The sequence below is a fragment of the Periophthalmus magnuspinnatus genome, chromosome 8 (genome assembly GCF_009829125.3).
Source record: "Periophthalmus magnuspinnatus isolate fPerMag1 chromosome 8, fPerMag1.2.pri, whole genome shotgun sequence".
Lineage (NCBI taxonomy): Eukaryota > Metazoa > Chordata > Actinopteri > Gobiiformes > Gobiidae > Periophthalmus > Periophthalmus magnuspinnatus.
In genome coordinates, this window is record NC_047133.1 from 17,636,530 (window position 1) to 17,654,249 (window position 17,720).

Sequence of the window (17,720 nt, forward strand, 5' to 3'; positions counted from 1 at the left end):
ACCGGAATTGGGGATTTGTACTTTGTTATCATATAAATAAAAAATGTATTGAAAAAAAACACGATATGGCACCACCACACGGGAACAGGGCTGGTTTCAAATGCTTTATTCTGGAACATTTCTGAAGTCAAACAGTCCAGCATTAGAATACAGTTCCTCCCATAGACGCTTATGGTCTACAGATACTTCAAACCCTTAAGTGCCAGATGCAAATCCATCTGAGTCAATCTTTTTTATTTACATACAACTATGTACATTAAAGGAGTCCTATCATTTCTAGTGATTGTTTTAACTCACCAAAATCCAAATCGCAACCTTTCTTTTTTTTAAAGCAAGAGAAATATTTTAAATTGGCTCTGCACTGGTTGCAGCTGTACAGTCTATTTTGCATACAGAAATGAATCAGCCAAAGAGACTAAATAAACCAAAAGGAGTACGTTACAACGGTGTGAGAGAAGTTATGACTGTTTCAGTTACTTTTAGCATTATATTGTACACATAAAACATTGACATGTCTGAAAACCAAGCAGTACAAATGAAATAAGCTAAAACGTTATAGTGACCTTCTGAGTTTTCTTAAAGGTCCTGTATTACACAAAATAGACTCTTGTGAGCGTTTAGCCATGTTATAATGTTGTCCTCAAAAACAGACCTGGAGTTGTGTTTTGTTTCATTCACACATGTCATGAAGTGGAAGTTTTCAACTGTTTTAACAGCTCTTTATACCTGTAGTTCAGTATCTGAGTGATCTGTCAGTCCTCCAGGTCTGATCCATAGCAAAAGAAAAATCAAATCTGTCAACTGGACAAAAAGTTGTGGGAGTGAAGATGTTTGGCTGCTCATCCAAGCCGCTTCTTCAGTTCTGGTCAGATTACTGGTGGACACTGCCTTATATCTGTCTGAAGAGAGGAGCTAACTACACTGAAACTGAAAACAGCTATTGTTTACAGTTTCTGTTTGTCGGCTAGGTCTATTGTGCTACCCTAAGTGTGCACTGTGCCTGAGTCATACGTAGCATAGTCATTCAAGCCTCTAATGAGTGATTTCACACCTATTAGCATCCTGACTAGTCCCATTGTTTTCTTCGTTTTGCTATTTTTCAGTATTGGCAGTTCCATACCTGAAATCATCCAAATGATTCTAGTGAAGGTGTATGGAGTGTAAAAACACACTGGAGCAGTTCCTGTATTACCACATGACATCACAAGGTGGATCAGAGCGTTTTCTGTTTGAGAGAAGAACTTAGCCTAAATATGCAGTTTGTCTGTTAAATATGAAATAAAACACAACTCCAGGTCTGTTTTTGAGGAGGTAACAACATTATAACATAGATCAGGACACAGCGCAATATGGGCCCTTTAAATAGGCCAAGTCGTGGTTAAGCTAAACTTCTGTCATGTTTAAAGTGTCCGTGGTACAGCTCCACACCCCCCATCATCACTTCTATGAGTCACCATCTCCAAACGACTCCCACTCCTGAAGCTATTCTTACTTTCCTCACGACATTCCATTTTTTTCGCCTTTTCAGCGGCTGTGCATCCCGAAAATGAGAAAGCTAAAAAACACAGTGACTCCCACCAAGGAGATGGTCGCGGGCGCGGTGAAGAACTGCCTATAGTTGATGCGAAAGTACCAAACTACAGCCAGGATCACCACAAAAACAGGCACGACAAGGCTACTCGTGCTGAGGGCCACTCCGGCGGCCATGAAGCCCCCCGAGGCCCCCGAGCCGGCCCCTGTTTGGGCCCCCTCCTCTGGTCCGGACTCATGGAGTGCCTGGGAGATGTGGCAGTGGATGACGCTGTTATGGTTGATGTTGAGGGATTTCAGAGTTCTCTTTGGGTCCTGGAGCAGATGGCCCTGGTAGATGAGTTTAATCTGCTGCTCCCGGCCAGAGAAGTATTTGCTGCAAAACAACACAGGGATAGAAACGTTAATGAGGCAGTAGGGGGATGCTGTTTACATTTTTGAAATATGTTTTGAATGAGTTTTATATGCAACTTGATAATTATAAGGTTGTTATAGGTTTGTGACATCTCTTTTACCTCTAAACTCAAAAAATATCCAATGAATTCCGTTCAAACCCATGCATAAAACCTAAGGATTGTAAATCATATGAAATTTTAGTTTTTAAGCAATGGTGGAAGAAGTACTCCATTTTGTTACTTAAGTAAAACTACAGACGCTGGAGCAAAAAAATCACATAGTATCACATCCTCAAGAGAAGTCACAACGTGGCACCACAACTGCAGGACCTTCAACTAACCAGCATTTTCCAGGAAAATGGTCCCACCACACTGGCGTCTGCGTGTTTATAAGGTCCTCAATCAAACATTTCCAGACCACTGAATTGGAAGGGATGGACCAATTCTGTTTACACCACATTCACCAGATCTCACACCTCTGGATTTCTTTCTAATGGGCTGTGTTAAAAGATGTCGTGTGTCAAACAAAGACACGGACCATGACTGAACTAAAACAAAAGATACAGATGAGATTGAACCATTGATGAGGCTCTGCTACAGCGAACATGGTAAGAAACCCAGTCCAGTCTTGATGTGCTTCGTGCTGCTAATGGAGCCCATATATAGACGTATTAAATTAGGTAAAAACTTGGGAAACCACTGATATAATAGAACAAGTCTGATTAAAATATCTGATCAACTGTCTTTTTACAGTTTAAAACATTTATTACAGAGACTTAATGGACACCCTGTATTTTGTTAATCATAAAGTGAGCCCTGTGTAGTAGAACAGACTTTGAAAATTAGCCTTGGTTATAAATGTTGAAGTATGTTACACGTCTAATGTACAGACTCGCCCCTATCAAACAAACAAACAAACAAACAAACAAACACATACAATTAGAATGGAGGTGATAAAAAGTCCTACTGAAAAACATTAGGCCTGACATCTGCTGCTAAAACCCAACAGAGTGACGGCTCCCCTGTTTTTCTTCTGTTTTTCTTCCTCTGAGTCTCAAACTGATGAATCGTTTTGTTGCTTTGTTCCAGGTGCAAAGACAAACATGTGCTTTAGGTGTGAACCCCCCCCCCCATCCCTCACCTTTTCAGCACCCCCACTGTGTCCTGTGGCTCCAGCACCGCCACCTCCTCCGTATCATTCAGGAACTTGAGTCGAACCGAGATGGCTGTTGCCGTGGGAGACGGGGCGGCGCACAGAGCTGACATGTGCTTCACTGACTTTTTAACCAGCTCCTCCTCCTCTTCGTCCTCGGGGTCGTCCTCTTCGTCGTCAGAAAGCTGTAGCGTTCCTGTTTGTTGTTTGGCCTGAATGTCGAGGAGGGATGCGGTCCCTGCGTCCTCGGCTCCTTCACTCGTTCCATCGCTGTCGCTCCTCTCCTCCTCGGGTTTGTTCTCCTGTGACGCTGAAGGTGTGGGCTGTTCTGGGGTATCTGAGGGACAAATGGGAATCAGATACCCAGTTATGGAGAAAAAACACCAGAAAATACTCTAGCAGTCAAAAGTTTGCACACAGCCAATGTTCAATGTTTTTTTTGTTTTTTTTACTATTTTCAACATTTTATATACATACAGATGACATCAGATATATGAAGCCAGATATGTGGGATTATGTAGCAATGAAACAAAGGTAAATAAGTCTACTTTTTTATATTTCAAATTCTCAAATTGAATGAGACTGTGTCCAAACTTTTAACTAGAGTTGTTTAATTTTACTACTTTCTACGTTTTTTTTATACATATAGAAGACATCAAATATATGAATCAAGATATATCGAATGAAAAAACGATGAAACAAAGTTAAACAGTTTAACTCTTTCATTACTACATAATTCCACATGGTAAATGGTCACATCTTTCTCTTCAAGTCACTCAAAGTACTTTACATCAAGGAACCACTCATCCATTCACACACACATTCATACACCAGTGTACACAGACACTGGGGGAGAGGTGGGTTAAGTGCGTTGCCCAAGGACACAACAACAACATTCATCTGTGGGAGCTGGTATCATGCCGCTCAACCAATGAACAAACACTTCACCAACTGAGCTACTGTCGCCCCATGTAACCGTTTTATACCATTTTGTTTGGAATTGAGAGGAGCAATAATTGTAATCAGAACTAAAACTTGATTAATTGACAGCTTAGGAAGAATCATCACAAACCACAGTTCTCTAGTAATGTAAACCTGTCACAATAACACATTTTGAAGTTCGATATATATTGATGAAGTAAATATAGACAATAAACGATAAAGCTTAAACTAACTTATGCCACTGACACAACAACCCGAGAGTAGATTTAAACCACAAAAACTATTCTAAATCCCCCCCCAAAAAAAAAAAAATAGGTGAGATGTAATAATAAATAAACAGTAGAATGAAACACTTTAGTTGTTAGTTTGCATCTGTAATAAGTCAGACAAGTTAGTAATTCAACCTTTTACGGCTCAAATCTGATCATACAGCCAAAAAGTAACCAAACATTTCTTAGTGGTGCAAAGAAAATGTACACATGATAAATACTGACCCCAAAAAAAAATCTTTTTCCAGCTTTCATATACTGAACGATAAGTCGATATAGTGATTATCATGACAGACCTATATAAAACTACTGCAGGGAGCTCATTTTGAAGAGTCCATATAAGTAGCCCACCTCTGGAGTTGGCCGATGCTCCGCTGTAGCTGTCGTGCCCCCCGAGTCCGATGAGTGAGGCGTGCGCTCCCACAGTGAGGATTGTCCCCAGGATGTGGTCCCCTCTGTCGGCGACGTGCGTTGAGAGCCAAGCCAGAACCAGCGCCAAGAACAGCAGCAAGACCCCGCCCGCCGCCGCTACCTCCTCCTCCATCCCATCCAACATGGTCAGTGCACACACTGCCATCTCATCCACCAACACTGAGGAGGACAACAGGACAGGTAAATACATCCGGGGCAGGCTTGTCATGAGAACATATTCTGAAGTGCGATATATCGTTGAAGTAAATATAGATTATAAACTATAATATTGAAACCAGACCATAAAGCAGAATTATGTACAAAAAACTATTCTAAATGTACAAAATTGTAAAAAAAAAAAAAAAAAAAAAAGTTGAAATAACAGAATGCAACACTTAAATAGCCAGTTTGTGTCTATAATGAGCCACAGTAGTTCATAACTAGGCCGTGTGTACTTTTACTTTGCACTGCTTGGGAATTTCTGGTTATTTTTTGGCTAAATGATAAGATTTAAGCTGTAGAACGATGAATGAGTAACTTGCATGACTCATGGCAGATGCAGACTAAGTACTGACGTGTTCCTTTCTGCTGTTTATTTATTGCAGCTCATGATTTTTTAACAATATTGTAGCTTTAGAATACTTTTTGTGGTTTAAATCTGCTGTTAGGTTGTTGTGTCTGTGGCATAAATGAGTTTCAATATTATCTTTTATTGTCTATATTTACTTCAGCGATATATCCAACTTCAAAATGTGCTATCATGACAGGCCTAGAGTTATTTCTACCTTCTACAGCTCAAATCCCATTGTAGTACAGAAAAACAACCAAACTCTTTCCACTACTGCAAAGAAAATGTCCCCATGATAAACACTGACCCCGAAAAAATGTTCCATCTGTTATGTATTATAGAGACAGGCCTAATCATTGGTACAAAAACATGTCTATAGGCTCTTGTAGGTTAAACTGAGGAGGTGAATCGTCAACATGCAATCTGCAAAAAACATGTGACTTACAGAGCAAATATTGACCACATAACTAAAGCTGTATTTGCTGAGTTAGCAAACTGTCTGACATATATTGACAGGCAGCAAAGGTAAAGATGGTCATCCGGGGCCAGAAGAAGCATATTTAAAGCCACAGTATGGATCTTTTTACTCTAGAAATAGATTAATATTGTGTCTGTGTAATCCCTCAGTCATCCAGGAATGATATATAGTAAGAAAATCTGTCAACTGGACAAAACATTGTAGAAGTGAAGATGCTTGGCTACTCATCCAAGCCGCTTCTTCAGTTCTGGCCAGATTTCTGGTGGACACTGCCTTATATCTGTCTGAAGGGAGGGGGTAACTACACTGAAACTAACACACCTGTTATTTACAGTCACTAGCAAACACAAACAGTAAACAATAGGTGTGTTAGTTTCAGTGTAGTTAGCTTCTTGGACCATGTATTCTGATTCTTGGTCTAACCAGAAAACTGTATTGTACAGCTTGATTTTTATGCATTCACTGAAATAAAAAAAATTGCACACCTTGCAAGTGCATGATTTTCTTTGCTAATAACTTGCAATTCATCACTGTATGGAGTGTATCTATAAGGAACGGTTTCAAACACTGCCAGAATACCTCACCCTCTTGTAACTCACTCATATTGGAACATTTAATACCAGATCCATAATACCAGATGACAGCTGTTTTGCTTCACAAAAATGAGATACACACCAAGGAAATGCAAAACTGGATATGTTCGAGCCACAATCGCAATTTAATAATAAACAAACTTTTGTACACACATCTGCTCCTGTTTTTAATGTTTTATACAGACTTATATACTTGTTTTGTTTGTTTTTCAGGTTGTATTGTATTGTAAACAGGGCCCCATGAAAAAGTGAGCCCAAGTGTTCTCATTGGGTTCCTCTGTATAAATAAAGATAAAGAAAGAATCCAAAAACAAAACTGTAGTAATAAGGTCCCAGAGTGTAATCCTTTGGTTTGAGAGAAGCAACAGCATCACCAAATGGAAAAGTAACTGCACCAGATTAGTTGCTCAAAATAAGTACTCTGAACACGTATTTTCGGCACATGTATCAGTCACTTCCCAACGTTAAGTCCTTCTACAGCTTGCTCCCTGATCTCTGATGGGCTGATGTATATTTACAAGAGCACTGATGAAGAGCAGCAGTTCTTCCTCGCTAAACAAACCCTGCTCTCTTCTGATCTCTGCTCCAAATATCCTGATCAAGACGAGGTTTAACCCTCAAACATGCAACTCCACACCCACGCCAGTATAATCTAGTATTTCCATGCGTTTGAGTCGCTTACCAGTCGAACAGGAGCAGCGTTAGCTTACATGCTAGCCTAAGTTGTTAGCTAATCACGACCTTCGGCTGTTTAGACTCTCTGTTGAGCTCGTGCTGTCGTGTCACGTCATAAACTGCGTGCCCACGTTTCTAACGGACCTTTAGTCGCGTAATGTCCGTGTGAGCTTACCTGCCAGCCGCTGAAATCAGAGCATGTTCAGGGACAGTGCAGGGAGCAGCTGTTCCTTCAGAACCTCCGCAAAACAAACACGCGGTGACGTCAGCGCGGCGACGGGAGGGGCGGGGCGTGCGTGCGTGAGGCGGAAGAAAAGGACTACGGTGGCCCACGTGACTGGCCCCTGCAGAGAACTTGCTCACACCAAAAATCAAACTGGTAGACAAGGTGAGAGTCGCAGCCATTTGGTACTTTAACACTTTATAATGTAACAAAACCCACACTGCATTGTTTTTGTGCAGATACTTACAAAATACAAAAGACTAAAGGCTATGCTAGTATGCTATCACCTACACTGTCACACAGTTTAGTGAAAGACAATTATTAAAGGTTCTATAATACACAAAATTGACTCTTGTGAGATTTAAGTCATGTTATGATGGCATTACCTCCTCAAAAACATACCTGGAGTTGTGTTTTGGTTAATTCGCACATGTTTCAGTAACCCTTTATTGTTAGTCTGTCCACATCTCCAAAGCTTGAAATGTTCTGTTCCACCTTGTGATGTCATGATGTGGTAGTTTTCAAGTTAATAGCTTCCTTTTTCCTGAGATTTACAATTCCAGGGCTGAAACTATCCAAATAATTCTAGTGAAGGTTAATGGAGTGGAGCACTTCCTGTATTACAGCATGACATCACCAGGTGGAACAGAGTGTTTTCTGTTTGGGAGAAGAACTCAGCCTAAATATGCAGGGTTTGTGTGTTAAACATGTGTGAATTAAACAAACCACAACTCCAGGTATGTTTACAATGAGGAAACAACGTTAGAACAAAAAATAGTGTAATATGGGCGCTTTAATAACTAAATATGCAAGGTTTGTATAATAAACTATAGTAAGCCTGAGGTCCCAGCAAATGGAGCTGGGTACAGTTGGTGGTTGCCTATTGCAGCACATTGTTTACTCAGTATTTGCCAGTTTATATTTCTACTGTAGAGTGGGAGTAAGTCAATGAAAACTGTAGGCTACATAAAGTATTGTTTTATGTAAAATATTTAATGTGCAGTTGAAATTGTGTTTTTTCTTTTATCTCAGAGTCCTGTCAGAGCGAAGCAGCAGATAGTCCTTCACAGAGCTGGGAATGTCCAGTTTACTGACCACAGAAAGGCACCGTGGTCCAAAGAGTGACCGTAACACACAGCGGCTCAGGTGCTGCAGAGAGCGAGACTGGCCAGTGTGCTCCCTCAACCCATCAAAGAAACTCCTGTGCTCCTAAACAAAAGACACAGTTACTCCATGATTTGTGTGTCTCTGTTGGACTGCTGCTGACTCACTGATGTGTCTGTATCTTGAATTGTAAATAATGCAAATATATATTTTTTCTATACTGACAGATGAAAAACAGCTTTCCTGACAGTGCATGTTAATGACCATTAATAAATACATTTAAATAAATACAAAATTAATTTAAATAAATAAAAATCATACATAAAAATAAATACATATAAATAAAAATATTTTATATGTATTATTTAAAATAAATACATGGAAAATACATTTAAATAAATAATACATAATAAAAACATAATCATATTACATCAAAAATAAATACAAATAAAAAACTAAATGAAATAAACACAAACGCATAAACACATACATACATACATACATACATACATACATACATACATACATACATACATACATACATACATACATACATACTGAAGGCTATGCTCATCACATATACATATATCAAAATATTGAATGCATATTAGTTTGAATAAAGCTTTTTAGATGCATTATATAATTCATATATCAAAACATAATAATTCATATATCCTATCATTTTTATACTGAATGCATATATTCTTTGAATGCTGTATCCTTTTGAAGGTTGTTTAACAAGCACTATTTTTACACTAAAGTTTGAGCACGGGTTTGATATAATAACATTGAAACTATTCATTAATGTTGTATCCTTTTGAAGTATGCCTAACAAGCACTATATTCTAACACTGAAACTATTCACTCATTATAACAGTCTCTCTTTAAAGGCAACATTGTGGGATATGAATTATGGGAAACTGTTGGGGTTGTGTAGACACTACTTTACAGAGATAAGGCTGCCGGAGTAGACTGAAGGCCGAAAAACAGACCGGTGCAGCCTGGAGAGGTGAACGAGGCCGGAAGGAGGGATCAAGGCATCTGCCTACTCAACATAATATTTGCATATTCATGTTGCATGTCACATTTTTATTCTTTGGGGCCAGGGAAAGGCAGACAGACCGCCTGCTGCACATTCGAGGGATAGATCATTTGACCCCGGGTACTGTATTAGATTGTAACTGTCAGGAGAATAAACTTTTGAGATTTGAACTGACCGAATCCAGTCGTCATTTTGATATAACACGCCTAACAATACATACATGCATAATGAAAGACAGTTCCAGCTCACCTCATAAATGTCTGTGGGCAGGGAGTCCATCCATTCACAAACTGGAATCTGTGTGTATGTGTTTAACAGCACCTCCACAGTAGCAGGAGAAAGGACACACAGCTTAATCATCTGTGCAGAAAAAAAGTGTCATTGTAAGGCAGGCAGCATAATATTCTAATGTTATTACAAATGTATGTGTTGATACAAACTCATATGAGCTGTGAGTTGTTGGAGTGACTAGAGGAAATTCAGTTCTAACAAAGCGAGACAGTAAGAGTGAGATAAAGTGAAGACCTTTGGACAAACAGGTTTAGCCCCGTGGTTCAGGAGGGAGCGTGCGATCTCCTCAGGCTGCTGATCGGGATAATCTTCTACCACCTTTATACGGAACAGAAGAAAATACAACGAGACAAGAGTTATTAGAATTACTATAGACTGTAAAAATAGGTTAAATGTGCACTAAGCTGAAAATGCTCTTTTCCACTTTGTGATGTCATGAAGTGGTAGTTTTCAAGTTAACAGCTACCTTCTAAATTTTGCTTAGTAGAGATTGGCAATTTGAGGTCTGAAATCATCCAAATAATTCTAGTGAAGATGTATGGAGTTTACACAGTAGAGCACGTCTTGTATCACCACATGACATCACAAAGTGGAACAGAGTGTTTTCTGTTTGAGAGAAGAACTCAGTCTAAATGTGCAGGGTTTGTGTGTTAAACATGTGTGAATGAAACAAAATATAACTCCGGGTCTGTTTGTGATGAGGAAACAATATTAGAACAGAGATCAGGAAGTAGCTTAATATAGGCCCTTTAAACTACCTGGAGGTCAGATCTGTGGAGAGGCCAGCCCATTCACATTTTTGGTGTATCTTTCTTTAAAATAAAACACCTCTAACTGAAGAAACACAAGCAGTTAAAGCCCTACTGTGGGATATTCCAGGCTAGGCAATAACTTTTATAGGCAAATGGTGGATCCTTTAGCAGAAAAGTTACATATGGTAACTTTAACTCTAAGAAACGCACATGAAAATCGTGAAATCAAATATATATTTTTTTAATTTGAAGAAAAAAATCAGCTGAAAAACTAGAAAACTCCTAAATAGCCCTGTCGAAGCCTCGTTGCTGCTGTGTCATGTGTTACCTGCAGGAGACAGTCCATTGGCGTGTATCCAGCGCTGTTGGCTACATCAGCCTTGGCTCCGTTCTGCAGGAGCACGTTGGCGATCTCGGGGGCGCAGTTTGCACAGGCGTTATGCAGTGGAGTGTGCTTTTTTCTGCCCGCAGTTTGAGGATCAGCGCCAGCCTCCAACAACATCTGGACCACTCTGAGATACCGGCCCGCCTCAGCTGGCCTCTCAGCTCCAGAGCACGCTGCGTTCAGGGGCGTCTCTCCTTCCTGGTTTGTGGCCAAAACGTCGGCGCCGTATGAGAGGAAGAGGTCAACGTGTTTGTCCAGAGCTCTGCGGGAAGCGATGTGCAGAGGGGTCAGTCTGGAGTCTCTCATGCGAGCGTCCACCTCTGCTCCACCTGATAACAGCAGCTCAGCACATCTGCACACAGGGATCACATGATACTTTGCAGTGAAATCACGCTGGAGGTGTTCTGCATATATCTCTATGGTGGAATGTTCAGCAATCATCATTCAAATTCAATTCAAGTTTATTTATATAGCGCATTCGAAACAACTTCAACTGCTTCAAAGTGCTTCATATAAAAGTCAGCAAAAAACAACCAAACATACAGAACTATAAAACACTATGTTATCCCGTGTAGCTAGTATTAAGTGCCAGGGAGAAGATGTGGGTTTAAAGTTATAAGTTGCTCTGAAAAAATACAAAATGGATATAAAGAGCACATTTTCAGGAGCCATTGTACAAGTCATTTACTTTTCTGTTATACCTGAACCTTAATTAAGACGTTACAGACACGTTTGAGACAATTTGCCATGGTCTGTTAAAGTAATGTCTCAATATTGTGAGAGTAGATTAAAAAAACACATAAGTAACAAAAAAAAATCTTACATTTATGTTAACATAGTTCACCCTTGTTTGATCTTATGAGCACGATATTTGTAGAATGATGTTATTGCTGTGACTCATTTCTTTGGCTCGTTGCTCAGGCTTGTTGCTGGTGATGAGCTACATTTATAACCACAACCAACGTCACCCACAGCGTTCGGCTCCAGTCAAGCGAAGCTCATGGAGGCTAGGGGCCAATTTAGAGCCGAGTTCCATATTTGGAATTCCGACAGTGAGTATCATAGCAACCAACGAGCCAATCCAGAGAAAAGGCTGTTGAAAGTAACGCCCCTTTCTGCTTGCTGTCTGCTAAACTAGCGGTGCTTAGCAACGCTGTCAATCAAACCTGTTGTTAATGTTAGCGGGACAGACTTCAGGGAAGGCGGCTGATTTGTCTGTTATTAATGTTCATATCTTAATTTCCGGACAAAATAGCGGGGAAAAAATACCAGGATCATGTAGAGCGGGTTAATACGAACACTTTAAGACCAAAATGATGAGTCTGACAGCAGCAGAGAAGAGAAAGGGGCCACAGTTTTCCAATGCAAAGTGAGCCCGAGCCAGAGTCCATGGAGCCGGAAGCGCGCCCATGATCACTTCCTGTTTGGAACGCAGTGGCTAGCAAGTTAGCTATGTCCATCTATATAAACAGTCTATGGACCATTCCTGTAACCAAACCAAATACTAGGAATGCACCAATTTAGTCTATATCAGTTCCAATAATATGGATTTAAGTATCTGTCCATTGGATATTGGATTTATTTCCTTAAAACAAAAATAAAATAAGACAAAACTGATCCAAATGTGTTATGTAACTGATATTTACCCCTCAAAGTAACAAAATGTCAAATTCTACTACGATCAGTAAAAGTCCTATTACATTAATTTAAATGTCCAGCCAGGATTTCAGCTGAACCAGTGTCAGATCTGTGCATCTCTAGCAAACACATCACCCTAACTATTCATCAGAGCCTCAGACACTAAAGATGTGTCTTGCCCAAGGACACAACAGCGTTATGCAATCTGAATCGATGCACAAACCTTCAATTCTTTATTAAAACGATGTAATATTGAAAGTGGTATTTTTAATTGTGATATAAAAACCTTCTCTCACTGTAAAGACTGGGGGGAGTTGCACAGGTGGAGCGGAGCGCATCCATCGGCCGACAGCACCTCTGGATCGGCGCCGTGAGCGAGCAGCAGCTGCACACAGACAGAGTGACCCCCGATGCAGGCGTCATGGAGCGCCGTGCTGCCTCCTGGGTCAGCGTCCACCTCCGCCCCTCTGAACAGCAGCTCCTCCACACACCCAGAGTGCCCCCTGCTGGCAGCCAGGCGCAGGGCGGAGGTCTGTTTCACTTTGGAGCTGAGCGTCCACATTCCTAATAGAAAAACATCGGTCATTGGTCATTTACAGGTTATGTGTCAGGATCCTCCCTTCTGCTGTTCTCCCTGTTGTCTCCCTCCTGTGTCGCCTCCCTCTCCTCCCACCTGGGCGTCGGCTTACTTGGTCTCGCACCTGGATACAGTTTCACTCATTACCTGTAGTATAAGAAGTTTGTTTTTTCATCCACTCCTTGTAGATGCGTTTGGCTCCTCAAGACAAGGTCACTTTTTTCAGCGTTTCCATGCTACATTTTCCTTGTTCTGTGTCCACGTGCCTCTGTTGTTATTTTTGGAAGCTGCCTGTCTGTCTCCTCACCTGTCTACGTACCCATATGCCCCATACCTGTCTACCTGCTCGCCTGTCCCCTGCCTGTCTACCTGCCTGCCCCCTACCTGTCTACCTAGCTACATGCCCTCTACCTGTTAACCTGCCTGCCTGCGAGCCTACCTGTCTACGTGCCTGCCTGTCTCCTCACCTGTCTACCTACTTGCCTGTCCCCTACCAGTCTACCTGCCTGCTCCCTACCTGTCTTCTTACCTACCTGCCCCGCTACTTGTCTACCTACCTACCTGCCTGCCCCCTATCTACCCTCCTGTCCCCTACCTGTCTACCTATTTGCCTGCTCCCTACCTGTCTACCTACCTGCTTGTCTCCTCACCTGTCTACCCACCTGTTTGCCCCGCCCCTCAGCAGCCTGATATTTCCCTGATTTCCAGTCTTCTTCCCAGTTGTGTGCTTCTTCTGGGTCTGTAGTAATAGAATCGTATGTTTTCTATCTCCTTGTGTTCAGAGATTTGCATACAGCTTTAGCATTAGCATTAGCGTTAGCATTAATTTACCTGAGTTTGGGGATAGCATAAAAAGTAACACGCCTGGATGTTTTTAGGGGTTTGTCGGGCCTGATTTTAAATGGTTTAGCAGCAGAACAAAGTCAAAACTGAGTTAAATACTACTGTTAAGAAAAAGTAGTGTTGGGAAGTAACTGTACACATGTGCCGAGAGTAGGTACTCGAGTAAAAGTAAAAGTATCACATGAAAAAATCTGTACCTGTTTAAAAATGTACTTAAAGAGTAAAAAGTAAAAGTGTTTATCGAAGATTTTGAGTCTTATAAAGCTTCAAATATGGTGATTTTGAAGATTTGTGCTGTGTTTGGTTTTTATTTGTTTATTTTTTTTGGTATTCAGATTACAGTCACTTTCCTAAAATCAGGAAAGCACATTGTGGTACTTGACTAAACTAAACTCCATGGAGTTAATGATAAAAATAGACGACACTGCCCTTGTGCTGAGGCATGTGGCATTTTTCCATCTCCAGTGAGTCATACAAAACACGGAACAAATGCTGAAACAAACATGAAGCTGTTTTGAATCCCGTTGCGTTTTTACACCAAAATTTGCCTGTGACTCTGTGAAAAAGTATTCCAAATATTCAAAACGCAGTACAGTACTCCTCATTTTAACACAAGTGTTCAGAGTCCTGCAACTAAATACATTTTAAAGTATTGTTCCCATCACTGAGAATGAAAAGAAAATGTTTAACTGTGGATTAGACCTACTTATTTCCTTAAAGCTTTGATTGGATTTGAAATAGTTTTCCAGAAGCATTTATCCCCGGGTTACCAGACTGGTGCAAAACTGGGACTGCTGCCGTAGTGATTAACAATTTAACACAACATATTTTATCATTTGAAAGGGAAAAAGTACTCCAAATGTAACAAACAGGACAGGAAGCTGAAACGTGAAGAACTGGGCTATGGTATCCAGCTGTGTACAGTTCAATGAGTACGTCTGACTACTATTAAATACATACAACTGTGCAGTGATGGAAGAAGTACTCAGTGTTATATAGATACAGAAGCAAAAAGTTACTCAAGTAAAAGTATCACATGAAAAAAATCTACTTAAGTAAATGTATTTTTAAAAAAAAAAAGTACTTTAACAGTAAAAAGTAAAAGTATTTCACACAATTGTTATTTGTTAAAGGGTAAAAATAGAGATATTGATTCAAAATGAGGCATATTTTGTTCAATAGTAATGATACGAATCAATTTCTTCATTTTTCTTATGAATTTTGTGTATTTATTTTGAACTGAAAAGCTTTAGTCAGGATGTTTCCACGAACATGGTAAAAATAACCCCTCAAATCATATGAAAAGTACTTTTTACTTTTCAGTCCTGTTCATAAATGTAGTGGAGTAGAAAGTACAGATACTGCTCTCAAATGTAGTGAAGTAAAAGTTAAAAGTATCCACCGTAAAATGTACTTAAGTAAAGAACAGATACCTAAAAATTCCACTTAAGTACAGCACTTTACTACATGTACTATGTTACCTTCCACCACTGCATTTTAAACACATTGAAATATAGTCCTTTAGGTAGAGAATCTTCACAAAAATTAGAAACTTTTTTGATATTTTGCTTCAATAATCCTGCTATCTTTGTAATAAATGGTGTTTTATACCTAAATATTCAACTTAAGTACAGTACTTTACTACTTGTACTTTGTTACCTTCCATCACTGCATTTTAAACACATGAAAGTTGAAATATAGTTGTTTTAGGTAGAGAATATTTACAAAAATGAGAATCTTTTTTGATATTTTGCTTTAATAATTCCACTATCTTTGTAATAAAAGGTCTTTTATACTAAAAAATTCCACTTAAGTACAGTACTTTACTACTTGTACTATATTACCTTCCACCTTTGCATTTATCTAACAACAGAAGACCATCACCCACCCATCTCTGGAGTCCAGACCATCTCGTCCTGCTCCGTCTCCATCAGAGCGTTGACCATCGCGGGGTCTTTGAGCACCGCGTACACGCCCTTCATGTCTCCACACATGAAGGTGTTGTGAACGGCCGTGTCTCTGCATCGCACTTGAGGGGGAGCGGCTCGGACCTCCTGGATCCGCCGCTGGGTCCGATGGGGGGGTCTCGGGGCTTGGGGTAAAGGGGCCCGGCTCATGACTCTGCGGTGGGCCAGGGATCGGCGAGCGTCCTCCCACTCCTGGAAGTCCTGCTCCAGCCTCAGAGAGCGTAAAGCGGTAGAAGTGAAGGGGAAAGTCTCGTGTGACATGATCTAGAACAAAAACAAAACTGTCAAACTGATATTATTCATTCATTCATTCATAGACCAACACTCAGGCAGATGTTCAACTATTAAAGACGCACTATGGGACTTTTCTGATAGAGGATACGCCACCTGATTACTTCCACTGATGGGAAGAATACTTTGAAAGTGTATTTAGTTACAGAATACTGAAAACCCGGATTAAAATGTGCAATGTCCAATCAGAGTACTGCATTCTGAATACTTGGAATACTTTCTACGCCAAGTTGTATTTAAATTATAGAGTAAAGACGTGACAGGATTAAAAACAGCTTTATGTTTGTTTTACTGTTTGTTCTGTTTCCATCGGTAATTGGAGAAGTTAAAATCTCACCTGCCTCACCACAAGAGCTGAATTTTATATTTTTCTCATTGATTTTGTGCAGTTTGAAGCCTAAACTGTGTGATCAAGTGCTGCAGAGTACTCCTTTGGTTTTAGGAAAGTAACTATATTCCAGTGGTGGAACATAACGAAGTAAATGTAGTAAAGTATAATTTTTTGGCACTACTTCAGTAGATTTTAGTGTGGATATGTTTTTCTTTTACTTCACCACATCTGAGAGCAATATCTGTATTTTTGTACTCCACTACATTTTTTAACATGATTGAAAAGTAAAAGTATTTTTTTTAATCATTGTTTGAGATTAGTTTATTTTTAGCACGTTCATAATTTGAGCAAACAAAAATATAACAACGAACAAATAAATAAAAACTGCAAGAATAAAAATCATTTCTTTTGTTTCTGTTGAACAAAATCCAACACAAATCTTTATCAGAATCGCTGAATGTGATTCTGATAAATCTGTATTTGCATTAAATACTTTTACTTTTTTACTCTTACATTTTTAAAGGGGTACTTATATGCTTTTACTTACTTATTTGGATTTTTTTTTTTGCTCCATTATCTGCCCTTTTACTTAAGTAACAACATTGAGTAACAACATTACTTCTTCCACCACTGCTCTGTTCTGAAACCAACCAAATGAAAGAGTAACTGTACCAGAATACAGTTACTCCAAATTAGTACTTGGAACTTTTGATACATGCATTCAGTTACTTCCCATCACTGCTTATCTCCATGGCGATGCTGCGGCTTTAACTGGAATGTTCCGCAGTGTAGTTTATCTTGCTTCCATTCAGTTGTGTTAAAAACATGCATTCTTACAGTACGCAGGGTCGCCTCATCACAGATCCGGCCTGTAAGTTATCATCTGCTTGTCGAATGTCGAACTGTGGAATGATCCAGGCAAAGCATTAACATCTCCTTGGAGACGAGCAGGTGGTGGACTCTCCTCCAGAAAAGTCAGCAGACATTTTCAAACATCTTTAAACAATACAATACAAATAACCTTTTAAACTTGTACTCACCCTTCACTGGACACAAGTTGTTGAAAAGTTTAGAACTTACTTGATTTCATTTTACTTCTTAGTTAACATTTAATCTTTTATCAGAGTTAGTCAAAAGTGAACTGTCCTTAGCTAGTGCACGCGGTCATAAGCCTGTTTTGTTCACATAACCAACAAGTGCTGAAGTTATTAATAGTTCTGACTGAAAACTGATACCCTGTTTTAACCAAAGTGACCACTAGA

At 39.8% G+C, this 17,720-nt stretch overlaps 2 protein-coding genes across 5 annotated transcripts; both read right to left on the minus strand.

The window, feature by feature from the left end:
- Nucleotides 1–91: 91 nt before the first annotated feature.
- Nucleotides 92–7,272, minus strand: tmub2 (transmembrane and ubiquitin-like domain containing 2). 2 transcript variants are annotated; one of them, XM_033971303.2, is made up of 4 exons: nucleotides 7,190–7,272; nucleotides 4,641–4,880; nucleotides 3,067–3,415; nucleotides 92–1,906 (listed from the first exon to the last, which is right to left on the minus strand). In XM_033971303.2, exons 2-4 carry the CDS (start codon nucleotides 4,864–4,866, stop codon nucleotides 1,525–1,527), a joined length of 957 nt encoding a protein of 318 aa, XP_033827194.1. In that variant the 5' UTR covers nucleotides 4,867–4,880; nucleotides 7,190–7,272; the 3' UTR covers nucleotides 92–1,524. The 2 variants fall into 2 exon arrangements, with proteins under 2 accessions (XP_033827194.1, XP_033827195.1); XM_033971304.2 differs by lacking the exon at nucleotides 7,190–7,272 and adding an exon at nucleotides 7,022–7,172.
- A 946-nt stretch (nucleotides 7,273–8,218) lies between these two features.
- Nucleotides 8,219–17,646, minus strand: asb16 (ankyrin repeat and SOCS box containing 16). 3 transcript variants are annotated; one of them, XM_055223635.1, is made up of 7 exons: nucleotides 17,499–17,646; nucleotides 15,758–16,100; nucleotides 12,746–13,013; nucleotides 10,755–11,163; nucleotides 9,909–9,992; nucleotides 9,633–9,743; nucleotides 8,219–8,446 (listed from the first exon to the last, which is right to left on the minus strand). In XM_055223635.1, the coding sequence occupies exons 2-7, from the start codon at nucleotides 16,095–16,097 to the stop codon at nucleotides 8,261–8,263; spliced, it is 1,398 nt and encodes a 465-aa protein (XP_055079610.1). In that variant the 5' UTR covers nucleotides 16,098–16,100; nucleotides 17,499–17,646; the 3' UTR covers nucleotides 8,219–8,260. The 3 variants fall into 3 exon arrangements, with proteins under 3 accessions (XP_055079610.1, XP_033827187.1, XP_055079611.1); XM_033971296.2 differs by having other exon boundaries at nucleotides 8,225–8,446; nucleotides 17,539–17,646; XM_055223636.1 differs by lacking the exon at nucleotides 17,499–17,646 and adding an exon at nucleotides 17,296–17,414 and having other exon boundaries at nucleotides 8,225–8,446.
- Nucleotides 17,647–17,720: the final 74 nt, after the last annotated feature.

What these genes read in the sequence shown, in the direction of transcription:
- tmub2 (XM_033971303.2), bottom strand. Translation starts at nt 4,866, where the DNA reads ATGGCAGTGTGTGCACTGACCATGTTGGATGGGATGGAGGAGGAGGTA. An exon ending in AGCATCGGCCAACTCCAGAG is followed by an intron (nt 3,416 to 4,640) that starts GTGGGCTACTTA and finishes TTTGTCCCTCAG; the next exon opens with ATACCCCAGAACAGCCCACA. An exon ending in ACAGTGGGGGTGCTGAAAAG is followed by an intron (nt 1,907 to 3,066) that starts GTGAGGGATGGG and finishes GTTGTTTTGCAG; the next exon opens with CAAATACTTCTCTGGCCGGG.
- asb16 (XM_055223635.1), bottom strand. Translation starts at nt 16,097, where the DNA reads ATGTCACACGAGACTTTCCCCTTCACTTCTACCGCTTTACGCTCTCTG. An exon ending in AACTCCCCCCAGTCTTTACA is followed by an intron (nt 11,164 to 12,745) that starts GTGAGAGAAGGT and finishes CCCTGTGTGCAG; the next exon opens with ATGTGCTGAGCTGCTGTTAT. An exon ending in TGCCCACAGACATTTATGAG is followed by an intron (nt 8,447 to 9,632) that starts GTGAGCTGGAAC and finishes TCTTTTGTTTAG; the next exon opens with GAGCACAGGAGTTTCTTTGA.